The sequence below is a fragment of the Drosophila rhopaloa genome, unplaced genomic scaffold, assembly GCF_018152115.1.
Source record: "Drosophila rhopaloa isolate 14029-0021.01 unplaced genomic scaffold, ASM1815211v1 contig_167, whole genome shotgun sequence".
In the NCBI taxonomy this organism is placed as follows: domain Eukaryota; kingdom Metazoa; phylum Arthropoda; class Insecta; order Diptera; family Drosophilidae; genus Drosophila; species Drosophila rhopaloa.
In genome coordinates, this window is record NW_025335047.1 from 515,449 (window position 1) to 542,277 (window position 26,829).

The 26,829-nt window shown below is 42.5% G+C and overlaps 2 protein-coding genes across 5 annotated transcripts; one reads left to right on the plus strand and one right to left on the minus strand.

The window, feature by feature from the left end:
- The first annotated feature begins 684 nt into the window (after nucleotides 1-684).
- LOC108045094 (alpha-tocopherol transfer protein) lies at nucleotides 685-15,689 on the plus strand. Of its 3 annotated transcripts, XM_017124286.2 has the most exons (6): nucleotides 685-772; nucleotides 1,165-1,757; nucleotides 14,203-14,310; nucleotides 14,986-15,130; nucleotides 15,186-15,399; nucleotides 15,464-15,689. In XM_017124286.2, exons 3-6 carry the CDS (start codon nucleotides 14,303-14,305, stop codon nucleotides 15,616-15,618), a joined length of 522 nt encoding a protein of 173 aa, XP_016979775.1. In that variant the 5' UTR covers nucleotides 685-772; nucleotides 1,165-1,757; nucleotides 14,203-14,302; the 3' UTR covers nucleotides 15,619-15,689. The 3 variants fall into 3 exon arrangements, with proteins under 3 accessions (XP_016979775.1, XP_016979774.1, XP_016979773.1); XM_017124285.2 differs by lacking the exons at nucleotides 685-772; nucleotides 1,165-1,757 and adding an exon at nucleotides 13,605-14,115; XM_017124284.1 differs by lacking the exons at nucleotides 685-772; nucleotides 1,165-1,757; nucleotides 14,203-14,310 and adding an exon at nucleotides 14,679-14,779.
- Nucleotides 15,690-16,610: 921 nt separating this feature from the next.
- LOC108045100 (protein kinase C-binding protein 1) lies at nucleotides 16,611-25,734 on the minus strand. Of its 2 annotated transcripts, none has more exons than XM_017124295.2 (8): nucleotides 25,621-25,734; nucleotides 23,828-24,896; nucleotides 23,245-23,411; nucleotides 23,100-23,181; nucleotides 21,205-21,385; nucleotides 18,376-20,897; nucleotides 17,433-18,311; nucleotides 16,611-17,372 (listed from the first exon to the last, which is right to left on the minus strand). In XM_017124295.2, the coding sequence occupies exons 2-8, from the start codon at nucleotides 24,881-24,883 to the stop codon at nucleotides 17,169-17,171; spliced, it is 5,091 nt and encodes a 1,696-aa protein (XP_016979784.2). In that variant the 5' UTR covers nucleotides 24,884-24,896; nucleotides 25,621-25,734; the 3' UTR covers nucleotides 16,611-17,168. The 2 variants fall into 2 exon arrangements, with proteins under 2 accessions (XP_016979784.2, XP_016979785.2); XM_017124296.2 differs by having other exon boundaries at nucleotides 23,828-24,886; nucleotides 25,621-25,712.
- Nucleotides 25,735-26,829: the final 1,095 nt, after the last annotated feature.

Consider the following 26,829-nt stretch of genomic DNA (forward strand, 5'->3'; position numbering starts at 1 on the left):
GTAGAAATCAAATAGAAAACGGAATAGACAAAGAGACAAGGCGAACGAAGGAAATAGCGGAGCAGCGCAGCAACAGCCCGTCGGCAGCATAACGACCAGCAGGCACTCACACAGATACACACATACTCGAGCCTAGACAGGCGCTCACAGATACAGATACAGGCACACATGAACACTTGGAGAGCTCGGTTTGTCTATGTGCCAAGGCATTTCGAGTTTCATTTTATGTTTTGACCCCTTTTAAGTTCAAGAACCCTTTTCCTCACAACATCACAACCACACATGCGCAGGGCCCTCTTTTTCTCTTGCTCTCCAGCGCCAACTGAGAGATCATTGGAGAGTTGGGGCTCGGCTCCACTCTCACCAATACCAGGAAACACCCCTGAGAGAGCCAGAGAGCAATTCTCCAAGCGAAAAGCTTAGCTCAGTGGAGACTTGGAGAGCAGGGATTGTTATTGTTTTGAGGTGGGATTTCTGTTTTTTTGTTTGTCTTGGGCGCAACAAGTGTATTTCGACTTTTGATTTATGCCTGCGGATTCGAATTCCGCTCTCAAAACCGAGCGGTCTGCTCTGCACTGAACGGAATTATTAATTGATTGATGAACACTAATTATGTTAATTGGTTAATGAAATGCAATGTGTCAAGCGCTGAGCTCGTGGCTTAATTGTGACGAGCGAATCGGAGCTCTTCCGTCCTTTCCTCACCAGAAAAAAGCTTTACACCACAGGCTAACTCCGCTAAAAAAATTTGTTTTTTCTACAAATTTTTAAGGTGATTTAAATTAAATTTATACTTAAAGTTATAAAAAAATATTTATATTTAAAGTTGCATTACAATGTATTTGGTAACTAAGAAATGGGTATTATATTTAACAATTAATTAATTAATATTATTTGAGGTCGTCAAGTTGCAAATAACTCATTATTCTGACCGCAACAGAATAAATTTTGTTAAATAATTATATTTGAGGAAAATAGATAAACCTTTCTTTTTTAATTAAGGTCTTTTAAAACTGTTTACGAACTGATAAGAAAGTGGTATGGAGAGTGTCGCCATAAAAATTGTAAAATATTAAATATTAAATTGTACATTCATCACACAGGAGTATCTTCATGTTAGGTATATCGAAGCTTGACTGTACTCCCCTTTTTTCCTCTTTGCAGGTATTGCAGTTAGTCGTGAGTCACTAAGGAGAAAAAGCTGTTTCGAGCAAGTGCTTTCGGGGAAAGCGATCGCACTGGGCGTTGTCTTTGCCTGCTGATGTCATTGCAATCGGGATATCTAGAGGCCCATCTCCGAGTATCGCTATTTTTGTATCTATTACAAATGAACAGTTACATCCTCCGCGCTCAAACCGAAAGATACCAGACACCAACAGCTGTCGAAAAAGCCGTTCATGGTCATTGTGCCATAAATGGCAAACGAAACGAAATTGAAATTAAGCAAATGAGTGGGAAACCAGACGCTGAAGCGACCAAGGAGAAGAACACCGGGGCAGCAGCAACATCAATAGCACAGCAGCAATAGCCACTTCGGAAAACAAGTTGGTAGAGTCGAGGTCCAAAAGCCGAATCAAAATCCGAATATACCAGACGAAGGCGGATGCGCACCTAGAAGCCAAATGAGGAACTCTAGCGGATGCTGTGCCTCTTCAACTGGGACAAAATCAAAGCAACTTCAACGGCAACGTTGATAAGCAGTTCACACTGGAAACAAATATTTTCATGCAATTTGGACTTTAAATTAAAATTTACAGGTAATTCTACAAGCAAACTTTCATTTCCCCTGGCGTCTCCCAGTAAAATTTTAAATAATATTTATGAATACAACTTTTGTTGGTTGACAATTAGCTATTGCAGGATTTTCTGATTTCAATTTTGAAAGAGTTAGTTAGCTCAGAAATTAGATTTTGTTTTGCAGTGCAGAGGCCGCAATAACCATGACTTAACCACATTGGTTTGGCAGTTAGTGTTGGCCCACATGTCCCACGCTTCCATTTCCATACTCACACAGACACACGTATTAAAATCCAAGCGGCTAACGGTAACTTTACGCAATCCCAAGACAAGAATGCAGCGGAAAGGAGAGAAATCCGAGAGATACGAAGTAAGAGCGGCGGAGAAAGGGTTTTCTTTCAAATCAGCGGGTATCATAAAAATAAATAAAAATGCGCGACGCTTTTAACATAAAGAGAAAGAAACAGAATAAAAGGGGGAGTGCAAAGAAGGGGTTTCCGAGGGAGGAGAAACTTGGGAGCGGGACAAGGCGACGCATGTAAATTGCTGGCCATGTAAAGTTTACTTTCCACTTTTGGACGGAGCGTCAGGTGCGACGCCTGCCAAACGGACAACGCTTTCGGGTTTTGGGCGTGTGCCCATTTGTCGGAACCCCCATACCACCCATCCACCTCGCTACATAGCGCTGTATATGTACATAAAGCCCATCGCCTTGCCTGCAACAGGTTCGTAAATAACCATCAAGTTGCGGGCGTAGCTCTGGGCCAAAGTCCTAAACGCGTCTCAGGTTTCAGGGCACCGATCCACACGCCCACACTGGGAGAAAATAACAGGATTTTTTATCAAATTAAACATTTTTTAAAATTGAATTTTGATTGCATTTTTCTATATTTTGACTTGCCCTTAAATTTTTGTGGAAAATAGGATTAAATATAAAATATATTCACGAAGGTAATAATACAATAATGTTAACAGGAATCTTTTTAATCTGAATACAATTTTTGTAGTTGATTCGATCCGAAGAAATATACAGGCAATTCATAAATTTCTATTGACTTATAAGGTCGCAGATCCAGCTTTTCTTAGCCATGCATTATTTCTTATTTCCTAGATTAGAACATTTTGGTCAGTGTTTTAACAGGTTATGGCCTTAAAAAGAAAATAAAACAACAGCCGCCACAATAACCCAAGAAAGCCGATCGTCCAAGTCGGGCTCAAAAATCCAGACTCGTTGCTTCACCGCCAGTCGTACGCATTTGAAGCGTTTTTACTGTTTACTGTTACGACTCTCGAAAGCGAAGATCGCTGCTCCTCACTTCCCACTTCCCACTGCCGAATGCCCACCACTCTCCTCTTCTCTGCTCCCAGTTCAACGACCGAAAAACGGACGGACCCTCCGTACCCCCACCTACCCATTTCGGGGGCCCCTTCTTCGGCGCGGTTCTTCCTGACTGCCTTGCCTTTTCTTCTGGTTCGCCTGCTGGCTCGTCTAGCTTTCTATTGTCTGATGATTGCCCAAAAAGAAAGAAAGACAAAAACTGCTCGTGGGTTTTAACCCTACGAAATGCTGGGAATGGGAATGGTTAGACCGTCTCTCTCATGCTTCAGCATTCCATAACCAAGATATCTACGATGGTCTCTTCTGCTGCTGAGGATTAATAATGAGTCGATCCCTTGCCGAAAATGTCCAGAGAGCGTTGCGCCGGAGATTCTCGGAGCTAGGGTCCGCCGGTCATTGACTTTCTAATTATGGCCAAGGGATAGACGCACTGTGCGGGATTCCTATTTTATGATTAATGGTTTTCCTCGCTCCTAACTTTTAGCCATGAATTCACATTGAAAGTCCTCAACACTAAGGAGATCAATTATAAGGTGATCAAGAAAGACCTCTCAAAAATCAGAACCAGCCTCCAATGCTTAATTTGTTTTTATTAAATAATATTAAACAGTATTTATAAATCCCTTTTATATAGAAGACAAGTTTTTAATGTTTTTTTCTGAAACCCTGTAAGAGCTGTCTTACCCAAATTGCCTACACTTACCCTTTATATGTAAATGTGTATTTCATATATTACTAATTTTATGGGAACACCGTAATACATAGGAGATCACTAAGTCACTCACTTTAAATCAATCATTTTATGATCCGAAAAACCATTCTCTGAAAATCATACTTAACTTTCAGGCAGCTCATTACCATGCATGCAGTACAGTCTGCCATTAAAATCGTCGACCCGGCCAATAAAATCACTTGACAAATTATGCAACAGGTTCGAAAAGCACAACCACCTGGGTGACGAATCATGGGAAAATGTCAACTGCACGAGAGGAATCAAAGGGGCTGAGTTGTGGGTTTCACTGTAACAGGTTCACGCATAGTGCACCACACAAATCCAGCCGGGGATCGTAAATAAGCCACCGTAACGCCCTTGCCTAGGAGAGCTAATTAAAATTCCATGTGAAAATTGCCATAAAATCTATTTGATTTTTATTTCACCTGAATTACACAGTGCGAAAAGAAAAGTTGTCATGCCTGCAAGAACTATAAATCCTTCTTATCATTTCGTTTTAAAGATATTATAATTTGTAGGTCTAACAATTATTAAATAATTTTGTTTATTTTTCTATTTTATTATATCTGAAGAGAATACAAATTAATCAAAAACGAGGACGGAAGCTAACTTCGGCAAGCCGAAGTTTTAATACCCTTGCAGACTTTGACGAAATTGCTAAAAGTGAAAAAGTAGCGAAAGGAATAAGGTATACATAAGTAAACTAGATTAGCATCGTTTCAAGTCAATTGCTTTTATACTGCAAAAATGTCATATACAAATAGAAAAAAAGGGATACTTTCGCAGCCTTTAACAATTTTTCCTATCTCCTTTAAGATGTAGACTTCCGAGCGGCAAGCGCTTTTACCCTAATCAAGATATGCGTAAATAAATAAGAATTGGAAAATTTTATGTTAGTAGCTTACACACTGCGCGAAATATTCTGATAATCATCAAATTTGGGCCGATTTCACCCTATTGTTCCTATGGGAGCTATAGGATATAGACGTCCGATCGGCACGCGCTTTCACCTTGATCAAGGTATGCGTAAATAAATAAGACTTGGAAAAATGTATGTCAATAGCTTATACACTGCGCGAAATATTCTAAAAAACATGAAATTTTGACCGATTTCACCGTATTGTTCCTATGGGAGCTATAGGATATAGACGTCCGATCAGCACGCGCTTTTACCTTGATGAAGGAATGCATAAAAAAATACGATTTGAAAAAATGTACAGCAATAGCTTTTACACATCGCGAAATATTCTGAAAAACATCAAATTTGGACCGATTTTACCCTATTGTTCCTATGGGAGCTATAGGATATAGACGTCCGATCGTCACGCGCTTTTACCCTGATCAAGGTACGCATAAAAAAATAAGATTTGGAAAGATTTATGTCAATAGCTTTTACACTGCGCGAAATATCCTAAAAATCATTAAATTTTAACCGATTTTACCCTATTGTTCCTATGGGAGCTATAGGATATAGACGTCCGATCGCCACGCGCTTTTACCCTGATCAAGGTATGCATAAAATAATACGATTTGTAAAGATTAATGTCAATAGCTTTTACACTGCGCGAAATATCATAAAGTCTTGCAAGATATATCCAATTGTTCCTATGGGAGCTATAGGATATAGACGTCCGATCGGGGCGATTTTCAAACTTGATCTGCGTACACATGTTTTAGGACGATTGTGAAAGTTTCAGATCGCTAGCTTTTAAACTGAGCTCGCAAACGGTATTGAAACAGACGGACAGACGGACAGACGGACAGACGGACAGACGGACAGACGGACATGGCTATATCGACTCCCCTATTGATCCTGATCAAGAATATATATACTTTATGGGGTCGGAAACGTCTCCTTCACTGCGTTACAAACTTCTGACCAAAATTATAATACCCTCTGCAAGGGTATAACAAAATCTTGTATTAAGTTTACATTTACGGATCAAGTTTTTAAAATTAGGCACACATCCCTAGTGTTCCCCTTACAAAGGGGTGTCCAAAGCTTTCCGTGCGAGATTTTCAATGGGTCAATAGAAATGCCATGGGGATCTTTGGGTCTGAAATAGTGAGAGCCCCGCGACTAGAAAACATTGTTGTAATTATTCACCCCGCGCAGTAGTAGTCATGTGAAGGCATTTCCGCTCGGCTTTGTTCCTTTTGCACTTCCGAGTCCCGCACCCAAAAGGCAATTGTCAAACACTCACCCTCGCCGCTGAGGATTGGACCGCTGACCCTTGCGTCCAAGTGCCCGGAAATGAGATGCAAATGTTATGTGGGACTCGGCTCGGATCGGATCGGAAGCGATCCTTCGGAGACCACCCCCTCACAGTTGAGTGGGCATGTTCAAGGAGGTGCGCCCATGAGGGTTGCTCATCTGCTTGATATATAGTAAAATAACATATATATGCACGAAGATCCCCAGCAGGAGGGTAAGAAAATTGTCTTGGCCTTCTCCGCGTCCGTTTTCCCCAGCAACGAAGAGGGAACGTAATGAAAATAATGAAAATCGCACTGCTTGAGTGCGCTTGAAGCGCGTAATTTGGAACCCCAGTTCATGCTTATCGCGTCTTAAATATCTAGGCTGCCATTTAGTGGAAACTATGCAAAGCTGGGATGGTCTAGGTGTCTATACAAAAAATAGGTTTTTCTTATTCACAGGTGCCTTTGTTCCTTTTTCCTGGGAACAACTTTCTCGCAGATGCACTAAAAGTATGTTTCATAGTTTGGCATTATGGAAAAACGCACCATAAAATTAGGAGGTTATAAAAAAAGCTCATCAAATGATTTCCTTTTAAAAAAACCGGAGGTTGCCGAATAAAAAACTCCTAGCCTTTTTTTCTCTGTAGACTTCGTCGTAGATTGGAAACTTTGACGGATGTAGGTCAACTGAATCGTAATTGCAAGCACATGTCTTTCTAAGCTCGCAGCTCCCGACTCTCGACCCTATTTCATGTCCGGCTGGATGTCTTGGAATTATGTGATTAAGAGATTTTTAAACAAAACGCAACAGAAGTTGGAGAGTGCAAGACTCACCATTTATCATCCTCGCTGCCGGTCGGAGTGTGGATGCAAATGTAACCCCCTGATCCGAGCGATCGTCCGCTAGCTAGGCGCGAATCGTCAAAGGCCGGGTTCAGTGAACCATCGGGGAATCGGGAAACTGATTGAATTTCCCATCTCCCTCTCTGCGTCCCTCTCTCTCGTTTTTAGGGGGACGAAGACGAAGGCAAGGCGAAAGCGTAGAATGCCGCAATGTTAATGGCAGCTGGAGGGGAAGAGCTCCCGAGGAGATACAATAAAATGAGCTTGCGACGCGTGTGTCTCGGGAAAAGATCAAAGGGGTTTCCACTTTCGCCAGCAGGCTACTCCGTGGATTTCTCAGTCCTCCTTTCCAGATTGCCAAGTAAAGACCAAGCCTGATCAATAAGAATTTCTGGTTGTTGTCTATAAAGAACATAACTATAGTGATATCTAAATGGTTTCTATTATTTCCCGACTTTAAATGTTTTGGTTTTCTTAAAAAACTTAATTTATATATGATCCCAAAATAATCCTGGTATAGACTGAATGTTTTACTAATGTCACTCTTTTCCAAATTTCATTAGAGCCAAGTCCCCTTAAGAACTTCCTTTCGGGTGCTTTCTCTTGTGTCTTATTTGATCACCATCCGGCCGTTGGGTTCACCTCCCCTTTCATTCCCTAATATCTGCGGTCCTTGAAGTCAAGTGCTTGTTTCCTTTCCTTTCCCTCTGCTGAGTTTCTTTCTTCTTCGGCTGCAAGACTTCAAGAGGAGACGAAACTGGGACGGAAGAACGGGCAGGAAATATTGAATTAATAATTATGCAGATAGCAGTTCTTGATATGCGCATATTTTTACGATACACTGTTTGCTCCAGGCTTCCACTAATTAGGGCGCGGCACATTTCCTCAAGCGAGTCCAGCAGGGGAGAAATGTCTTGGAGGTACTCATTCTGCTTCCGAATATCCTAGCAGGCTGCTTTTCACCGTTTTTCCAACCACCCCTGGATGACAACATTTATACAGTCAAACGATCACTTCGCACTAGGCGAACACGTGAAGGAAGAGGAGCCAAAGAAGAGCCGATGCACTGAGATTGCAATGGTGGTGCCATTACCTGGGCGATCGTAACGTCTGTCTGGCGGAGGGTTGCTAGACCATCTAATTATCATTTTTCAACGTTCAGGTGTCGCAGTCAGAGTCGGAGTCAGAGTCATCATCAGGTGTTCGGCCGTTGATGAATACGAGAATTCCTTGTTCGTTTTTTGCGGCTTAAGGATTTTTGAGACGCACGACTGATCTTCCTTTGTGTTCCGGGCTTCGGGGTTCGGTGTCCCTGCTCCTTATAGTTTTTTTTTGACGGCCCAAATGCATTGTGTTGCCAGTTCTTTTGTGCGATCCCTGAGTGGATGGATGACTGGAATGGATCGCTGGTGTTGGATGGACGGGCTTTGTTTGGTATTCACTTGTAACTTTGCTTGGCTTTTCGAGGGCCATTTAGGGCAGCGCACACTGACAAAAAGTGGATATTAATTGCAAAGTAAACCCCTGTGGATGTTATTTATTAGAGCCACTTTAAGAGATCAACTAATAGGGAATTATTAAGGAATCATGTAAAATCAGAACTTTAGAGTTTAACAGAAAAATCAAAAAGAGAGCTTACCATTTCGTGGAAGAGGAAAGGCTATTTTTCTAAGTGTCTAGCAAAGCAACCCTCCGATTTCGGAGTGTTTGTGCGGCATCCTGTTGCTTGCTGTTGCATGAAACAGGATGCCAACGAGCGTGTAATGCACAGTTACCCCCGATTTCCCACCCCAAGGCCGACCCCTCCACCCCCGCGAACTGCCAACCATTGAGTGCATTCAACTGTTGCTATTTGATTTCCAATTTGAATGCTCCGAAGGAAGTGATAATTGGATGGATATTGCTGTTGATTCCTCTTCCTGTTCGGCTGGGAACTAAAGCAATTTAATGAATTTCAAACAGTCATTTCCCTGGGCGAAAACTTGAATCCAAGGTTGCCAAGCCCCTAACAAAAACTTCCAATTGCCGGGTTGCATATGCAGCGAACAAAAAAAAAAAACAAAACAGAAAACTCGAAAAAGACCAAACAAATCAAAATCAATTTGTCAAGCGACACTTGCCACCGTAAACAAGAGTGACCAACAGCAACACAAAAAGCAACTACAGCCGCAACCGCAACAGCAAATACGGGCTAAAAAAAGACATTCGAACGGCAATCAGAAATCAAAACAAAAACCGCTAAAATAACATAAAAAAGAGCAACATCGAATAAAATACAAATGAAAAAAGACAAAAAGGCGCGCATGCGCAAAACGGGTTTTCGGCTGAGAGAACAATTGAAGCTTTTTCAGCCGGCGAGCGAGGAACGTGTGGATGGATAGGAGGCCCCTACCCACCCGATCCCAGTCGCCAACCCAATTACTACGGCAGATTTAAGACCACGAGGTGCCAGGGAAGCCCATGCACTGTGAAAGCAAACCTTTTATATTCACAGCTTTATTAAAAACAATGCTATAACATTCAAAATATATTGTCAAACTTCTTTACTTCAAAACTCTATAACTGAAAATCAAACCTGCTTAATTATAAATAGAGAGCATTGAACAAATTCAAAGTCTCCATACCCCTTTCCAAATTTTCGAAAAATGGCTTTGCAGAAAAGTGGCCTAAAACCTGCACTTCTAAGCCCATAACTTTTCCTACAGACATTCAATTTCGAAGTGGCATACTTCTAAATGATTGTGGTTTGATTCCCAAAAAATCTGCATTTTCAAATTCGTGTGTATTTGTTACCCCTTTCCAAATTTTCGAAAAATGGCTTTGCAGAAAAGTGGCCTAAAACCTGCACTTATATGCCCATAACTTTTCTTACAGACATTCAATTTCAAAGTAGCATACTTCTAAATGATTGTGGTTTGATTCCCAAAAAATCTGCGTTTTCAAATTCGTTTGTATTTTTGGGTCGATTTTTCATCATTTTTATAGTGTTACCCCTTTCCAAATTTTCGAAAAATGGCTTTGCAGAAAAGTGGCCTAGAACCTGCACTTCTAAGCCCATAACTTTTCTTACAGACATCCGATTTCAAAGTTACATACTTATAAATGATTGTGGTTTGATTCCCCAAAAATCTGCGTTTCAATTTCGTTTGTATATTTGGATCGATTTTTCATCGAAATTTTCGAAAAATGGCTTTGCAGAAAAGTGGCCTAGAACCTGCACTCCTAAGCCCATAACTTTTCTTACAGACATCCGATTTCAAAGTGGCATACTTCTAAATGATTGTGGTTTGATTCCCAAAAAATCTGCGTTTTCAACTTCGTTTGTATTTTTGGGTCGATTTTTCATCATTTTTATAGTGTTACCCCTTTCCAAATTTTCGAAAAATGGTTTTGCAGAAAAGTGGCCTTAGAAATGCACTTCTAAGCCCATAACTTTTCTTACAGACATCCGATTTCAAAGTGGCATACTTCTCAATAATTGTGGTTTGATTCCCCAAAAATCTGCGTTTTCAACTTCGTTTGTATTTTTGGGTCGAATTTTTTTCATTTTTATAGTGTTACTTACCCCTTTCCAATTTTTCAAAATATTGGCTCTGCAGAAAAGTGGCTCAAAACCTGCACTTCTATTCCCATAACTTTTCTTACAGACATTCAATTTTAAATTGGCATACTTCTAACTTTTCTGCAAAGCCATTTTTCGAAAATTTGGAAAGGGGTAACATCATTAAAATGACGGAAAATCGACCCCAAAATACAAAACAAACTGAAAACACAGATTTTTAGAGAATTAAACCACAATCATTTGGAATGATGTCTGTTAGAAAAGTTATGGGCTTAGAAGTGCCGGTTTTATGTGGCTTTTCAACAAAGCCATTTTTCGAAAATTTGGAAATGGGTAACACTATAAAAATGATGAAAAATCGACCCAAAAATACAAATGAAGTTGAAAACGCAGATTTTTGGGGAATTAAACCACAATCATTTAGAAGTATGCCACTTTGAAATCGGATGTCTGCAAAAAAAGTTGTGGGCTTTAAAGGCCTTTTTTCTGCCCCAAAATACAAACCAAGTTTAAACAATTTGAATTTGTCAGTGTAAAAATGAGTCAGGGTGAGCGATCGATCGACAATTGAAATGGACTACCGGAGCTGGACAGGATCCGCTCTCCCCGAAAGGGGAACCAGGTGGCAGGGGGAGTATGTAAATTGGTGGCAGCCGACGCGACAACTTTATTTGTTCAACGGAGCTCTGGTGGCCAACGGAAACGCAACCGTTGGTCTCAAAGCGGAGTAACGAGTGGTTGGGGAGTGGTACACTGTCGGGAATGGGAGTGTGGCAAGTTGATGCACGTCGTCGGCCAAATTGAGGTTAAGTAATGCAGTCAAATGCATGAAAAATGGACAGGGCACAAATAAAAACCACAGCTTGAGGAGAAGCAGAAGAAACGGTCGAAGAAACTGGGCGGTGTTCCAAGGAGGTAGGAGAGGTCGACCTCAAAAAGGCGACTTACTCGTAGGACTCGATGCATGGCGGCAACATAAAACGAACGCACGTCGCCAAACGATGTTGTCACCACCATGTGACCATCATTATCATCATCGGTGCGGACAGAGACCTGATCCGCGATTAGCATGCAAGCATTCCTGCGATTGAATTTTTTGGGTCACCATTGCAAAAAATGATGTCTGTCTGTTGTTCAGTCGGTGGTGCGTGCTAGCACATAGCAAATATTGTGTTGGCTACAAATGAAGGATAGTTTCTGCCAGAAATTCCACAGTTGTGGAAATACTGTGTAATACCTTTCGTAATATTTGTAATTTTGGATTTAAATTATAAGAAATGCTACAAATTATCTACAGCTTAGACTTTTACTCGAGAGCTTCATCCCAAAGTATTTTAATAAGAAAACCATTTGATCTTGTATTATTTAAATAACATATGTATGAGCACAGTCGCAGTTCCAAATTGAACTCTTTGATGACATTTCTCTTGCCACAGGTGCAACTGACCCCCAAGAGCAAGTCGAACTTCGATTCAAGCTCGGACTTTGGGGTATATGTATAATTAATTTCGGATTGGCACCTAGTTTGACACTTGCGGCGGACACCATGACACCTGCCCCCAGTGGGCCAAAATAAAGCAGTAGTCCACACCTCCTCCCGTAGATCCCCTTTGGAACACCGGGGCTGAACTCCTCGGGCTCACAAACTGGTTGCCATTGGCAGCGCAAACATTTGCAGTTTGCCGTTTGCTATTTGCGCGCGGCTAATCCGTTTGGAATTTCAAACACGCCAAAGTGGTGGACCGGCTGTTTCAACTGAGCGAAACATGCCACGGACACTGGAAAAAATTGTGATTTACGAATTTGTATGCACAGATTAAGATATTTGTATATCTTTGCAGAGGGTTAATAATTATAATTGCAGTAAAAAGTTCGCAACACAGCGAAGGAGGTCAGCACCACAAGCATCTATATTAGCGTTTTACGCAAACTAGTCCATCAGTTTTAAAGCTATTTGGATGATACTATCGAAAAAGGGCCTTTTATTAATGAAGATTTATAGAATATTTAATTTTTCTAACAGCTGCAGGTATTAAACTTCAACTTGCCGTACAGTGATTTAACAGAGATTTCTTTGTCTCTGATTGGATGTAGGTCGAATGTTAACTAAGTTACACATTTCACTAAGAATCAATTTCCAGGAATTAATTAAAACCAAACTTATACATAAAAAATTGTATATTTTTTATTTCTGAGTTGATTTTGCATAAAGATAAAAGGTTAATTTTGATTGGATGTGAACAATAGTTTTCGAAGTGTTTGGTTAAAGCTGCAGCCACAGGCTGCCTAGCCAGGTTGCACACTTGGCCTGGCCTGGCTTTGATTTCTGCCCAGCTGAGTGGCTGAATGGCTGGCTGGTGTCTGCTGTTGGCAAAATGTCAAGTGTGTGCTGCCGCGGAAATGAGGCCGGTTGTGGTAACTAGACTTCGCGGATAGTCGAAGACGAAGTTGCTTCAAGTGCTTGCATGAATTGTGACATCTTATTTGGCAGAAGGATTCTTTTAATTTCGTAAATTATTGTGCAACTAGTTTTGTTCGTTTATTTCTTATCTTAACACCTTAAATTTCGCCATTTTATAACTGAAATTCATGAATATTATGTATACGCCACGTAAGCCGCAGCACTTATCAAATCTTTCCCTATCTTTAATCTTCATTTAGCTGTTTATATACAAACATAATTTCCTTTCGCCAGTCAAGCGTTATAGTTTGGATTTGATGAAGGAGCAGAAATCTTTCGATCTCCCGAGCACACGCCAAGCGAAATAATAATAACAGGCCCCTCGTCATGGATCGGTCGCCCAATCACTTGATCACATGTTATGCAATCCCGAAGAGAGAGAAAAAAAATTAATAATAGCCGTACGCCACTTACGGGCGGGTAAAAAAATGAATTTTCACGCAGCCTGATGGAAGTGAAATAAACCGATGACAAATGCACAGAAAACAAACTTGAATATGAAATCGCGCCTATGAAATTTAATAATACAAGAAATGAAAAGTATTAACAAATAATATTTGATCAAGTTTTAATTGCAGGTTGCCCCTTTTTAACTCCAAATTGTTATTTAATAATTGTATTTTATCATGCAAAATCACTGCTATTTCTTTCTGTGTGACCGACGAGTGCCAGTTGCTAGTTTTTCCTGAACAATGAAGGAGATGATGGGCGGGTCGGGTACTGTCTGCGATTCGGCCAGCCAACACATGCCAGTTCCCCGCCGAAAAACCTCCATTCCCGATCCCGATCCCGAGCACTTGCAATTGCATGCCGAATTCGCCAAGTCAGCGGGCCAACGCCAACCAGTTTTACTTGCGAAAGCAAACAGCTTCCATTTCCATTTCATTCGAGAGTAGACCGCGCTGAAAGTCGTTTCGGGCCAAGCAGCGCAATAATCAAAAGTAAATCCCAGTGCAGCCACGCGAAATGAAGGAGGCCGCTTTGGACGATCAGTATGACAACTTTCCGGAGATCAAGAGATCGGAGGTTCTGAAGTTTGTCGACTGGATCCACGCTCAACCGCACATCTCGGATAGATTTTCGGAGGGCGAGGCCCTGCACTTCTTTCACGCCTGCCGCTACAGTATGGAGGTGGCCAAGCAGGTCCTGGACACCAATCTCACGGCCCGTACCCACCTAGATGAGTTCTTCGTCAATCTCGACTGCGAGCGGCCCGAGATCAGGCGCGCCATGAGAACCGTGTGGGTTGCACCCTGACCTCGATTCATTTTTGAATTAACCTTTTTTAGTTGACAGCTGTTTTAATACATCACTTTACTTATTTTCAGATCTATTGTTCCTCTACCAGGTGCCACTCCCGAAGGATATCGAGTGATTCTAGCAAAGCTGGATGACTTGAACACGTCTAACTATAACTTTGCAGATGTTATGAAACTGTGAGTACATGCGAAAATTAGGACAAACAATGAATCGATATTATAGGCATATTAACAATAAAAAAAAAAACAGGAGAATTAAGAACGTTCATTAACTTTCTTTTGTTAACATTGTTAGTTACAAAAGAGCGGAATATTACGATAGGCCGATCAGACTAAAAAGCTTGCTTCATAAACATGCGCAAAGAGAAATAGTTATATAAAACTTGACATTACATGTTTACCTAAACTTTTATTTATTATTGTCAGTTGAGCGCAATTTTCACGTCATTAGTGGCGTGATTATGACAAGGCACACAGAGCACGAAGAGATTGAAGGGCCAAATTGTTTTAAGTGAACAGTGTGCTAGCCCGAACTGAAACCTCAAACTTAATGTGAAAGCATGCACGGCACATTTTGCCATTCCGAATACATATATACTCAGATACTTTGCCTTAATTTTCAGGCACTCACAGATCATCAACCACTGTATGTTTATAACGATCATTATTATCTGCTGTATAATGGCAGACAATTAAGAGATTACAATTAAGCACATTGACAGACAAGGGTGCAGTTCAGGGGGATGCACTCAGGAAAAAATAGGATATTTTCTTTTAGTTCTCAGGTTTTCATCAAGTTTTGTGACTTCTATTGGAAATAAGATTATATATATATAATATTTTTACTTTCAGATATTGCATGGTATTCGATTTTTGGATGTATGAAGATGGCATTCAGCCGGGGCATTTGATCGTGATCGATCTGAAAGGTACTTCCTTAGGTCACGTTGCTCGCATAGGCCTTCTGCAAATGAAGAAGTTTCTATTTTATCTGCAGGTAAATAAACAAAATTTTAATTTAATGAAGGATTGTCCCTATCTGATTTTTTTAGGAAGCGGCTGCCATCAGGCTGATAGGCTTTCACTTCATTAATATTGTACCTTTCATGGACAAGATTTTGGCGCTAATGACTCCGTTTATGAAAAAAGAGCTGTCCACTGTACTGCACATGCACAGCGACTTGAACGAATTCTACAAGTTTGTGCCAAAGGATATGCTTCCAAAGGAATACGACGGTCAAGTGGAGGAGACAAGCTTGGCCAAAGGTGGGTTAAAAGCCTCAATTTATAATAAATCATAATAAATAAAAAAGATCTTTTATTTTCGCAGAAATTTACTACAAAAAGTTGCTCGATAATCGAGAGGAATTTTTAGAGTTTGAGACGCGTCATCAGGTCAACGAAAAACTGCGACCCGGCAAGGCCAAAAATGCCTCAGACCTTTTCGGCATTGAGGGAAACTTTAAGAAGTTGGACATTGATTGAGCCAATCAGTATATATAAATTGTTGTTGTTTCACAGGTGGTTGATTGCCTAATAAAAGTTTAAAGTTACATTTATAATCATGATTTTATCATAGGGGAAAGAGTTACCAAATTCATATCCAAATTACGAATTCGGATGCAGCAACTTTCGTTTCACTTTAAAAGTGTTTCATATTTTTGGGCAACCGGTCATAATAAGGACTAAATCTAAACTTTACGTAGCATGCTTTTCGGCTGTAGCTACTTTCGTTACACTTTAAACGTGTTGCATACTTTTGGGCAGCCGATCCTAACGCATATAAATATTCCCACCAGGTGTCGCCTCCGGCATTAGCATTTAATATTGCCTACATTTCGGGGCTGCTGGTTCTTGCAGCAACTTACTGTAACTTCTGTTTGCCTGGTGTTTCAACTCGAGAAATCTCCCAATTTGACCGACAAAATGTGCCACAACTCAAACCCAAGCTGATCAAAAAGCCGATTTTTGACACCAGGCGACCAAAATTCCTAGAATGTGAATGCTGCCGTTTAAAAATTTATTTCACCGAAAGTCCTACTAGCGATTATGTTCGCTTGGTGCTTTAAATGGGAAAATATACATTTGGCCCGTCTAAACGGAATCAACAAATCAAGTATTTCCCATAGAAATTGTCAATTCCTGATTTTGAAGTACCAGGCGAACAGAAACCTCAAAAAGTGACCAGCAATATGAGCAAGTGTCGACCGATCAGCTGTTCTTTTCATAATGGCCGCCACACAGCGGACTTCCATTGGAAGGCTACCGTTAGTTTCCAACTTAGCTGAAACTAGAGGTGGGCAAACCCATTGTTTTTTTGTTCGTGTCACGAATTAGGCACGTCAGGCACGAAAGTCAATTATGTTTGCATGGGGCGAGCCAAAAAAGGATGACACGCGCACATCTCCAATCAAGTGCCGTTCAGACGGCATCAACGTTTCTGGTCGTCTGGAGTATAGAATACAGAAATCTCTAAATTTATCTAGGGAAAAGTGTGTTCGGCCTAATGGCGTTGCCTCAAGCAGAGAACTTTGCCACTGGCCAAAAATGTAATTTATTGTTTATTCTTAATTCACTTTGTAGCTTTGCTTTAAATATACATAAAATGTATGGAAAATATATGATAGAAACAATTTACAGTATGCTTTAAATGAAAAGTGGGATGATCTTATGGACTACTAGTCGCTAAGTTCGTGCAAAAGTCCATCTCATGGCTTCACAATCGTTCTTACTTACTAGATGGTTAAGTTACAGTAAAACCAGCGGGACTACAATAACATACATCAAAATCTATATCCTTAACCTAATTAGTAAATGGTAATATTTCTTTACACTTTCGTCTTTTAGCGGTGTTCAATTTGGGGTCTCTTAATCTAAAAACAAATTACCGTCCATAGCTGCGCGTGAGGGAATTAAGTTAAATATGTATGTAAAGTTCAAGTTGATGTTTGGTGATCGTTCAATTTAATGAATCTGTTTCTGAGTTTCTTCGGAATATCAAAGAAATTGTTTCCTGAATTACAGGCAGTCTCTCTTTATGGGTGGAACAATTGACTCATTTGATTCTGGCGCATAACCTGCGGATTGCTGTGGCTGGTACTACTGCTGGTATTGCTGCTGTAAATTTGGCGCATTCGGCTGTTGTTTTTTGAAGAGTTGCGACCAGTTGCTTTTGGTAACTGCTTCTGATGCTGCTCGGCCATTAGAAAGGCCGCATTCGTGCTCACGGTGATGGGTAACTAATAAACAAACAAAAAGTGAATTAGCTTGTTCGCAGTACTTGTTTACAAATAACTTACGGGTATATTAAAGCGCTGCACAGGCATCGTCTGGCTGGCGGGTTTGGGGTTAAAGTGGGGGAGATTCCGCTGAGCGGGCAAGAGATTGGCCATGTGATTTCCCGTCGATGGTGAGGGTGTCATAATTACGTTATTGCTGCTGCTGTTGTTATTAACAGGTGGTGAAGTCGTCACCGTAGCTGACATCGGCGTCGTGACAACTTGCCGCAGATATGTAGTGGCGGGCAGCTTTAGCACGGCATCCGAATTCGGCTGGTTAATTAACGTCATCATGGGCGGCCACTTCTTAGAGCTCGGTACGCTGGCAACAGGAGCAGCAGGTGTACAGACGGTCGCTGTTCGAGTTATTTGGGAGCTGGGACTGGGACTGGCTGATGGTGGTGTCGCTGTGGGCATTGCTGCTTTGGATTTGGATCGGCCAGGTTCGATTACGGGAGCGGAGGCTGCAGGTGGAACTGGAGTTGCGAGTGGCACCTGGACCGCTTGACCACAGGAGGCCGAGTGTCTGGGCCAGTGCATCTGCTGGCAGGGATAATCGCAGTAAGAGGTGTTCCAGCAACAGTACAGTTGTGCCTCCCGCATGCAATTTGCGCACCACTGCTTCTTCTTCGCCTCGTCGACCGCCCGTATCCGCTCGAGGGCGTTTTGCTGGCGCAGATCGCTGATCACGCGCTTGTGCTCCTGCTCCAATGTCTTACGCATTTCGGCGATCATAAGTTCGCTAGTGCGCTGCAAGTCGCTCATCTGGCGGTCGTAGTGCTGCTTCAGGCGCTCGTTCTCCAGTGACAGGCCGGCGATTCGGGCCTGTAGGACGCTTTGATCTCCTGTGGCCATGTCGCTGAGCGTGTCCTCTATGACAGAGATGAAGTAGTCCGTGATCTGCGGGTGCCAATAGCGGAAATATAAAAAACCTTAACAAAATAATGTTTACAAACAAACATACCTTGTGCGCATTCTCCTTAAGTTTTTGCGAGACGGGCCCAGCTTGAGAGGGGTAGATCTGGGAGCCATCCGACCGGAGTGGCCCGCAAGGACGAGCCACCAGCTTTGGTGCACCGGAGCGCAGGAGCAACTCACTCCAAGCCGTGGCCAGGCCCGATGTTATGGGCTCATTAGGGATAGGCTCACTAGGGACAGATTCGCTTGCTAGTCCGTTCAAAGCGCTAGCCAGCAGTCCAACCTGCTCTCCACTGTTTACCGTGGGCTCTTGTGTTGTGGGGATGGCTATTTGAGGAATACTCAAGCCGGCTAATGGCGGCGGCATTGATACAGAGCTAATGGGTTGGCAAGTCGACGGAACGGGAGAGTGCGTTGGAAGCGTTGAAGTATTTTGGAGCGTGCTTTTGGAAACTGCTCTCAACGGTGGAATCGGGATCGTCATGGGACTGTGCGGATTGCAGATGCCCGCCTGCTCAACAGGAATCACCACCATGTTGGATCGGAGCAAAGACGACGTGGTGGTGGCAGGTGCCGTTCCTGGTGGGGAAGACGGATTCGGTGCACGGTCTGTTTTAACCCGGGATTGCTGTTGTGACGGTGACTTCCCCTTGAATGAATTTCCCTGTGGTGCTGGCTTGCTGCCCACAAACGGGGTAATTGGCTTTGGGGAGGCCGAAGGAGATGGTGCGGATGCTTGGACTGGCGAGTGAGCCGGAGAGGATACCTGGGGAACAGCTGGCAGGACATTATGTTGCGCGCCCTTTCGTTTTGCGGCTGTGTCCGTTGTTTTAACTCCCTGCTTGTGGGTCACCCTCTGGATGGTGGTATCGCCTACAAATCGAACCAGGTCATTTGTGGCGGGAGTCTCTTCTCGTGGCGGCAAGGGAGGAGGCGGGGGCATAGGCAGTGGCATGGGTGGCATTGTTTCAAACCGTTGACTAATATTGTTCTGATCTATTTCCATTTCATCCTCACTGAGAATCTCCTCCTTGATTTTGACTACCTCAAGAATTGGATGTTCAATTGGTTCGGGTTGGGGAGCCGGCACAGGGACAGGTTCTTGCTGCACCCTGATCCTCTGACTCGGCTCCTGCTGCATGGGAAGTTGCTCAGTTAAAGGCTGTGTAGCCGATGGCCTAGTTTCTATTTCATCTTCTTCTGCTTCCGACATGACTTCCGTTTTAATTTCAATAAATGGAATAACTTTCTTGATAAGTTGCTGCTGCTGTTTCTCAACCTCAGATTGTTTTGGGTTCGTTGTATCAACTCGTTTTGAAGAAATCTGCTTGGTTACCGAAGTCGGAGGAGGAGGTGTAGCTGTGGACGGGGGAGCGCTTGGAGGAAGAGCTGTAACGGCTGCCAGGTCTTCTGAGACCGCCCCCTGCTGCTGTTCGCGTGGGATCTTGGTGATGGTGACGCCCTGGCGACGCTGTACCAACTCCATCACAGAAACAACAGTGGCAGATGAAGTTCCTGTTGAAGTGTTAATATTTTCTTTTACAGAAGAGTCTTTGGCCGACTCTGGATCTCGTGATTTATTTTCCTGTGCCAAACTGTTCGGAGCCTCGGAGGGTTCGGTTGCTTTTCCTTGCCCTCCAACTTGCTTATCTTGATCTTGTTGTTTCCTGGCATGCTTTGACTTCCGTTTATGGTCGCTGGATTCGCTGGTAAAGCTGGCATCGCTCAGAGAATGCTTTCGTTTGGTGGCAATGGCTTCCGGAGCTTCCACAGTCTCCGAATTTGTCTTGGCAGCCAGAGATTTTCTTTTGAGCAGCACTTTGCATCGAGAGTCAGTCAGAGATTCACCAGATCTGGATATAACCTCATAGTTGTTGCTCTTGAGCTTGGAATGCTCGCTGGATCCCGGCCCTAATAACGGAACACTGTCAACCTCCGGAAGCTTTTTCGAGGGGCTGGGCGACTGATCTGATTCGTTGCCCGACTCCGTGGTCTTGGTTTTCTTCACTATCGACAGCTTATCGCCCGCCGTCTTGCGGATGAGGAACTGCAGGGGCGTTTTATTGGCCGGCTCAAGTTCCCGATCGATGGCCGCATACACGCCGGGCATCATCTGCTCCAGCTGCTGTTGCTCTTCCAGCGGATCGTACGCGGTGCGATAAGCTGCGTAATTGAAGGCGCCAATCTTGCGCTTGATGTGGTCGATGTGCACCTCAACCTCCCGAATACATTCCGCCAAATCCCTTGCTGATCTCCTGCTGGTTTGTGTGTTCGGATTCTGAGCCGAGTACAGGAAGCAGTCCTTTACAGGCACAAAAGCTCGATCGTGTTTGCCAAAGAAGCGAACATTGACCAGCGCTGAGGTCGATGAGCCCATCGCCTTGGCGGGCCAGTAGGGAAATCCCTTCAGCTTGGCCCAGAGCAAGAGATGCGGATGCCGGCACACCTTCACAAACCACTCGTCGCTGGAGTTGGCGTTCAAGTAGCACTCTGGACAGGTGTCGATTTCATTGGCCTCCTGCCGGCACACCTTTACTACGGCCTTTGAAGCCTGTTCCACTTTGGCATCTGCAACAAATGAGTCATTAATCAGAATATGTTTGAGTGAATAATTCAATTATAGATTTCAGGGTTGGAATTAATTAGCCAGTATAGATAATTAAATCGGAATAATAACTTTAACTCAAATTTTCAATTGTTAAAAAACAAAATTGTTTGGATGATAGAGGCAAAAATATACGTAAGTAAATAAATTATTTCCCTTTAATAAGCTAACTTTTAACGAGTTTTTTATTTTGCCGCAACAAGCAAAAGCTTTTCAGGCAATTAGAAAAAGCATCCACCCAAATCAATTCATTAATGATCATAAACTCACCGCCGGCGTCCAGGATGAGAGCGTTGTGCTGGATCCACTTGACCTCGCAGAGAAACTCCTCGGTGCTCTGATAAGCCCCCCTACGGATGCACTGCGCCAGACTGTCGAAACTCACCGGGTTCACAAAGTACTTCTTGTACGTCAGCGGGAAGACCTCTTGCGGCGAACGGAGCTTGTGGGCCTGCGGATGAAGATGAATTCGAAAGGGGAGAGGGGTGCATAAGTGACGGTGGCGAATTCATCTCGCGCGGCGAAGAGAGCGTTCGTTCCACGAGTTTCTATCGGCTGAAAACAAGTTCTCGCTTGTCCCCCAAATATATACGTGGGCAATGCATATGTATGCCCAGGCCTTAACGCGAGGGATGGAGAAAGAGGTCAGGCGGCAAGGCAGGAAATGAGAATGAGAACGAGCCGAGCAAATATAAATTATTGCTATTTGCTGTTGCTCCTTTCTCGTCTTCCTGCTTCTGGAGTTTACATATACGCCAAACTCGGTATCAATAGAAACCAGAGATTATGTATAGTCAACAATCAAGAAGGAACGTTATGGTCGACTGGCACGATTATCCAATACCTGCTACTCTGTAAGCCAATTAAAAAAAATTCCATTCCATTCCGTGTAAATATTTCCAAAATCATGATTATACATCATATTATTAAAAATATTTTAAGGAACTGCAGAATGTATGTTGTTGTCTAGATTTTTTTGCTTTTCTTGTACTTCAATTATGTCTGCCTTCTTGTAGATGAAATCAAAAAACAAAACATGGTACATGGTACGACTGTAAGCGGGAGCTATTTTGTTTAGCTATTCAGCTTGGTCTGGTTGGTTACTGGCCAAGCGCCAATAATAATAAACTTATTAATTAATTTATTTTATCATTCGCAAGCATATTTCTTTATAGACAGGAAAACAAAATTTGACTCATGTCCGCACATAAAATGGGTATAATAAAAATCTTAATTAAACGAAGCAGAGCCACTATTACATCATGGATTAATACATGAAACCATGTCAACTGCTAAGTTATTTTGTGTTATTAAGCTTTGCAGAATAATAGTTAAAGTCTATTCGTTATATTTATATATTTTATTCTCATTCTCTTGGAAATAAATAATAAGTAAAATATCAGTTTTTGAAGAACATTCATAATTCTACGATGTAATTATTTGTAAATTAACCTTCAATGTAGCCCCATCTCAGAATTGAACAAACCATTTGCGTAGCTCAAACCATTAAACCTCATTATCATGTACACGAGGCCCTCACAAACACAAGCCCAGTCATCCATTAGCCACACAAGCAGGCCTTTGACCATCGCAGTCGACTGGCAGATAAGTAAACGCAGAGAAATAAACCACGTGAGCCGTTAAACAGCTCCGATGAAGTGGAGCTAGTGGCGGATGGCGAGATGTGGAGCTGTAGCCGAAGGGTCAAGGGACCGCAAAGTGAACTTGGAACCCAATAACCCAGCGAGTCAGCGAGACATTTCAGGTGTCTATCTGCTGGGAATACTGAGCAAGAGAAAAAACTGGGTCTGCAGTGGAAGCGAGTGGAGGCGGCAAAGAGCGCAAAAGCACAGACCCGCAATCCATATCAATTTCAGCTGCGGGCACAAAAATGGCACCCTTAAATGCAATAACGATGCCTCTAATTAATTAGGAAAGCTTTTATGCTTGATTTTGGGGGTAACATTTTGAGTTTGCATCCATGATTAATCAATATGATATTGATGATAAATCGCTATTGTGCTATTACTTTGACCGCACAATACTTTCGCGTGACTTTTTGAACAGTGAGCGACGTGTGAGAAGCTAATGAAATCTCGACAAGGGGCAGTACATACAAAACTGATGGGATATTAATGGCCCCCAAAATTAGTATAATCACTCACCCCGCGCACATGCTTCATGCGGTCCAGGGCGAAGGAGAGCAGCTGGCTGAGAAGATCCACGGAAACACCATTACGCCGCAACCTGGAATATACAAAAATCGTTTTACCAACGAGTTCTGCTTATACGGGAATGTTAGAAGGTCACCTCTTGGGCGCTGCCTCGATCACCTGACATTCGGGGCACTTCCATGAGGAGTCGAACTTAGTGGTGGCGGGTCGCACGCAGTATGTGTGGAAGGACCGCAGGCACTTGGAGCAGGGCATCAGCTTGCCGCACTCCCGGCACTTCCAGCAGAAAGGGTCCCAGCCAGTCTATAATGGAGAATTGCAAAACATTAGTAGGGCTTTAAAATGACGAAAAATGTATTTTATAATTTATTTGGCCGGAAAGGGCACTCAAATCTTAAACAAATCATCACCATTGATTTATAAATAGACATACAAACGACTCTATATATACATGTTCATCTCAACCTAAGAGGGGTTTGATAATATACGAATCGCTATGACTAATACAAATAGGTAAATTTGTATACAAATAAATAAATGTATAAACGTTATATATGTTCTTATTTGTTGATCAAATTATGTGAAATCTTTATGAAAAGGTACTGAAATTCAAAGGTATACATTCTAAGTGATACAATTTATGAAGATTACGCTGTTTAAAATTCTAGGATATTTGGGATGCTGAACTGAACTTCAAAGATTTTATTGGAAACACTCACCATGGGAGGCTCCTGCCAGATGAGACGCAGTCGCTCGGCCGCCTCCTCCTCCTGGGTTTTGGCTGAGAAGAGCGAGCTGTTGGCCTCCAGCTCGCCGCTGGGCCATCCCATGTCGACGTCGCCATCGGCATCGCCCTCGTCTTCACCAGTGATATTCAGCATCAGCTCCGATCCCTGGTCATCGTGCAAGACGAGATCAAGAAAAGCACTGTTCTTTTTGGCGAACTCATCGTTCTCGTTGCGTAAGTTTTTTCGCCTCGGTGCTTTCTCGTCGTTGCTCCAGCTGTTGCTCAGGGAGAGGGTTTTGCTGCGGGATCGGCAGCGAGTGAGGATTGGTTCCAGAGGACTGCTGTTGCTGTCTTCCACATTCAGCTCAGCCAACCGCTCGCCATTATCAAAGGCCATTGAGCGTCCTCGTGGCCTGCAGTTTTTTATGCCGCTCTCGATATCGTCATCCTGCCAGTCGTCGTCCGAGTCTAGAAAAGGAGCGGGAATGCTCTTGCTGCGCTTGAGCGCCACCTTGCGAGATTTTTGTTCGTGTTTTGAGGGGGCGTTTAAGCTGCGCGACAGCTCTCCGCCTGATGCCTGAGTTGCAAGATTCCCGGGCGCATAGCGCGACTTCCGGCGCTTCAGCTTTGCGACCTCGGTTACAAAGTTGCTTAGAACCTCGGATTCGATGTGAGACCGCTGTAGGGCGAGCATCTCCTTGGCCACTTTGGCCTTGTTGTTGGGCATGGAACCCCGCGCTGCTGCTTGTTGTTGCGGCTGGACTTTGGTCAGCTTCATAGTGAGTGAGGTGCCCACGTTGACGTTCGAGGGACTCGAGCTCGAGGATGGGCTGCTGCCGTTGGCCGATCCCGGAGGGGCACTGACCACGTACTTTTGGCGCTTGCTGGGCACGGTAACCGACTCCATCTCGATGTGCTCATCCAGCGAGGAGCTCTGGAACTGCAACTGCGGTTGGGGGCTGTCGATGGCGGATAAGGCCTCGAAGTCCGGTCGGGGAATGGATTTTAAACTGTCCCCACTGCTGTCACTACTATCCGTGCTTTCCATGCTCTGCGAAAGACTGAAAAGGAGTTACTTTATAAGCCAAATTGGTTTAGAACTGGCTAGCCACAAGTACATTTTGGAAAAAATAAAATTTTAAATAAATGCCCATTTTAAATTTATATTCAGATATGTTTTGTTGCTCTATTAACTTTAGATTGACTTACTTATTTTTAATACTTTTTGAGCTATTGCAGATTCAAAACTATAAAAAAAAATTTCGGAAGTAAACTACGCTGTATCCTTGTGTTATATTTTAAGTACTTAAAAATAACAAGAACATGCAAAGATTAAGCAGATTATATGAAAAATTGAAAATGCCATAACTCACGTAAGCTGTGTTTAAATAAAACATGATTCGTTGAAAAAAATAACTGAAAAGGAGAGATTCTGTTGATGAAGTGTTGAAGCTTACTTAAATAATACAATTAATAAACTATAAAGAGATTTAGAAACTAAAGAGTTTGAGAGGCAGAGTTGTTTGTACATAAAATCAGGTGGGTGGATTCAAAAACCGCAATATGATGATATACCATAGCAACCATACTCGCTGAAGTGTGCGAAATGTGACGAATTCGCCAAATGGCAAGTCTATGTATAAATGCAAAGTGTCACGATATCGTGCGTGTTTTTGTTTGCCGTTTTTTTTGCGTCACTTGCACAACTTCAGCGAGTGTTTGCAGCGTGTTTATCTTCTCACTTCCTGGCCATTTACATTTCCATGTCCATTTAATATTACCCACCTGCGAAATACACGCTAGGGAGGCCTTACTGTGGCCACTCTTCCGCTGTCATTTTCCAAGCCGGAACAGGAACTAATACGATTTATTTCGGGACGATCGTTTTCTGGGCGAGATTCTTTTGCCGGGGTATCTGCAAAAAATGTGCAGTCGATAAATTCTGTGTTTCTGTGTTATTTATTCTGCATGCTCAATTTGTGAGCGAGAAGGGGGAAGTGGGGAAAGGCCAAGAGAATTCCCTTGTGCTCACCAATTTCTCTCGGTTGCAAGCGGAAAATCTCCGCCACCAAGTCCTGGGTGACACCAAGTCCGCCGCCTCCAGAAACCGGATCTCGAGACTTCCGGGTTTAGTGCATCCCGCTTTCGTCTTTCTGAATTGATGTAACACAGCGCTTTCCTAGTTTAATTAACGGTTTCCTTGTAGTTTATTTTTCCCAATGTACGCTCTTCTACGGCCAAGTGTGCCTGCATCTTTATGCAAAAAAATACCGAAATTCCTTGTTCGCTCTCAATCTACAGTTGGCAACGCTGTCTGGGAGTGTAACTTGGGTAAGCAAAAAAGTTGGCCATATTGGTTGGAAGATTACTTTGCTATTTAAAACTGGATTTGAATTAATTAAAGAAACTCTCTATGAAACTCGTCGTACTTGGTACCCACAACGTTACCACAAACCTCTACAAGTTTGTGTTTTGCTTCTCTTATTGTCTTTGTTTACGTGGCTATTTTTAAATGTTCATTGTCCCAAAACAGCACCTAAATTTAAAGTTAGTGTCCCTCCAAAAATTCGTGACTCAGTTTTAATTAAAATGTACAATTCAAACGTAGAATAAATTATAAAGTTATTATATTGGCCAAGTGAACAAATGTTTCGCATTAATCATTCTTTAATAAAAACTTATTAAGTTTTAATTAATGATTATCTTGTAATGCAATAAAGAGCTCTAAATCTACTACTAGTAAGGGATTAATGTGGAAAACACTAGAGGCCATAAAAATAAATCAGGCGGATAGTGGGACTAGGCATGCATCATAATTTCAGGTAATTAAGTTCGGTTTTATGCGATGATCTGCTCTAATTTGGCTTTGGAAAATAATGAGCTAAATTATGACCAAAAATTCAGAAGCATTTACATGAATTTATAATGGAGCGAGTAACCTTGAAACTGCCATAAATCATTGGGCAGCTTCACGAAAAATCTTTTATGGCAATT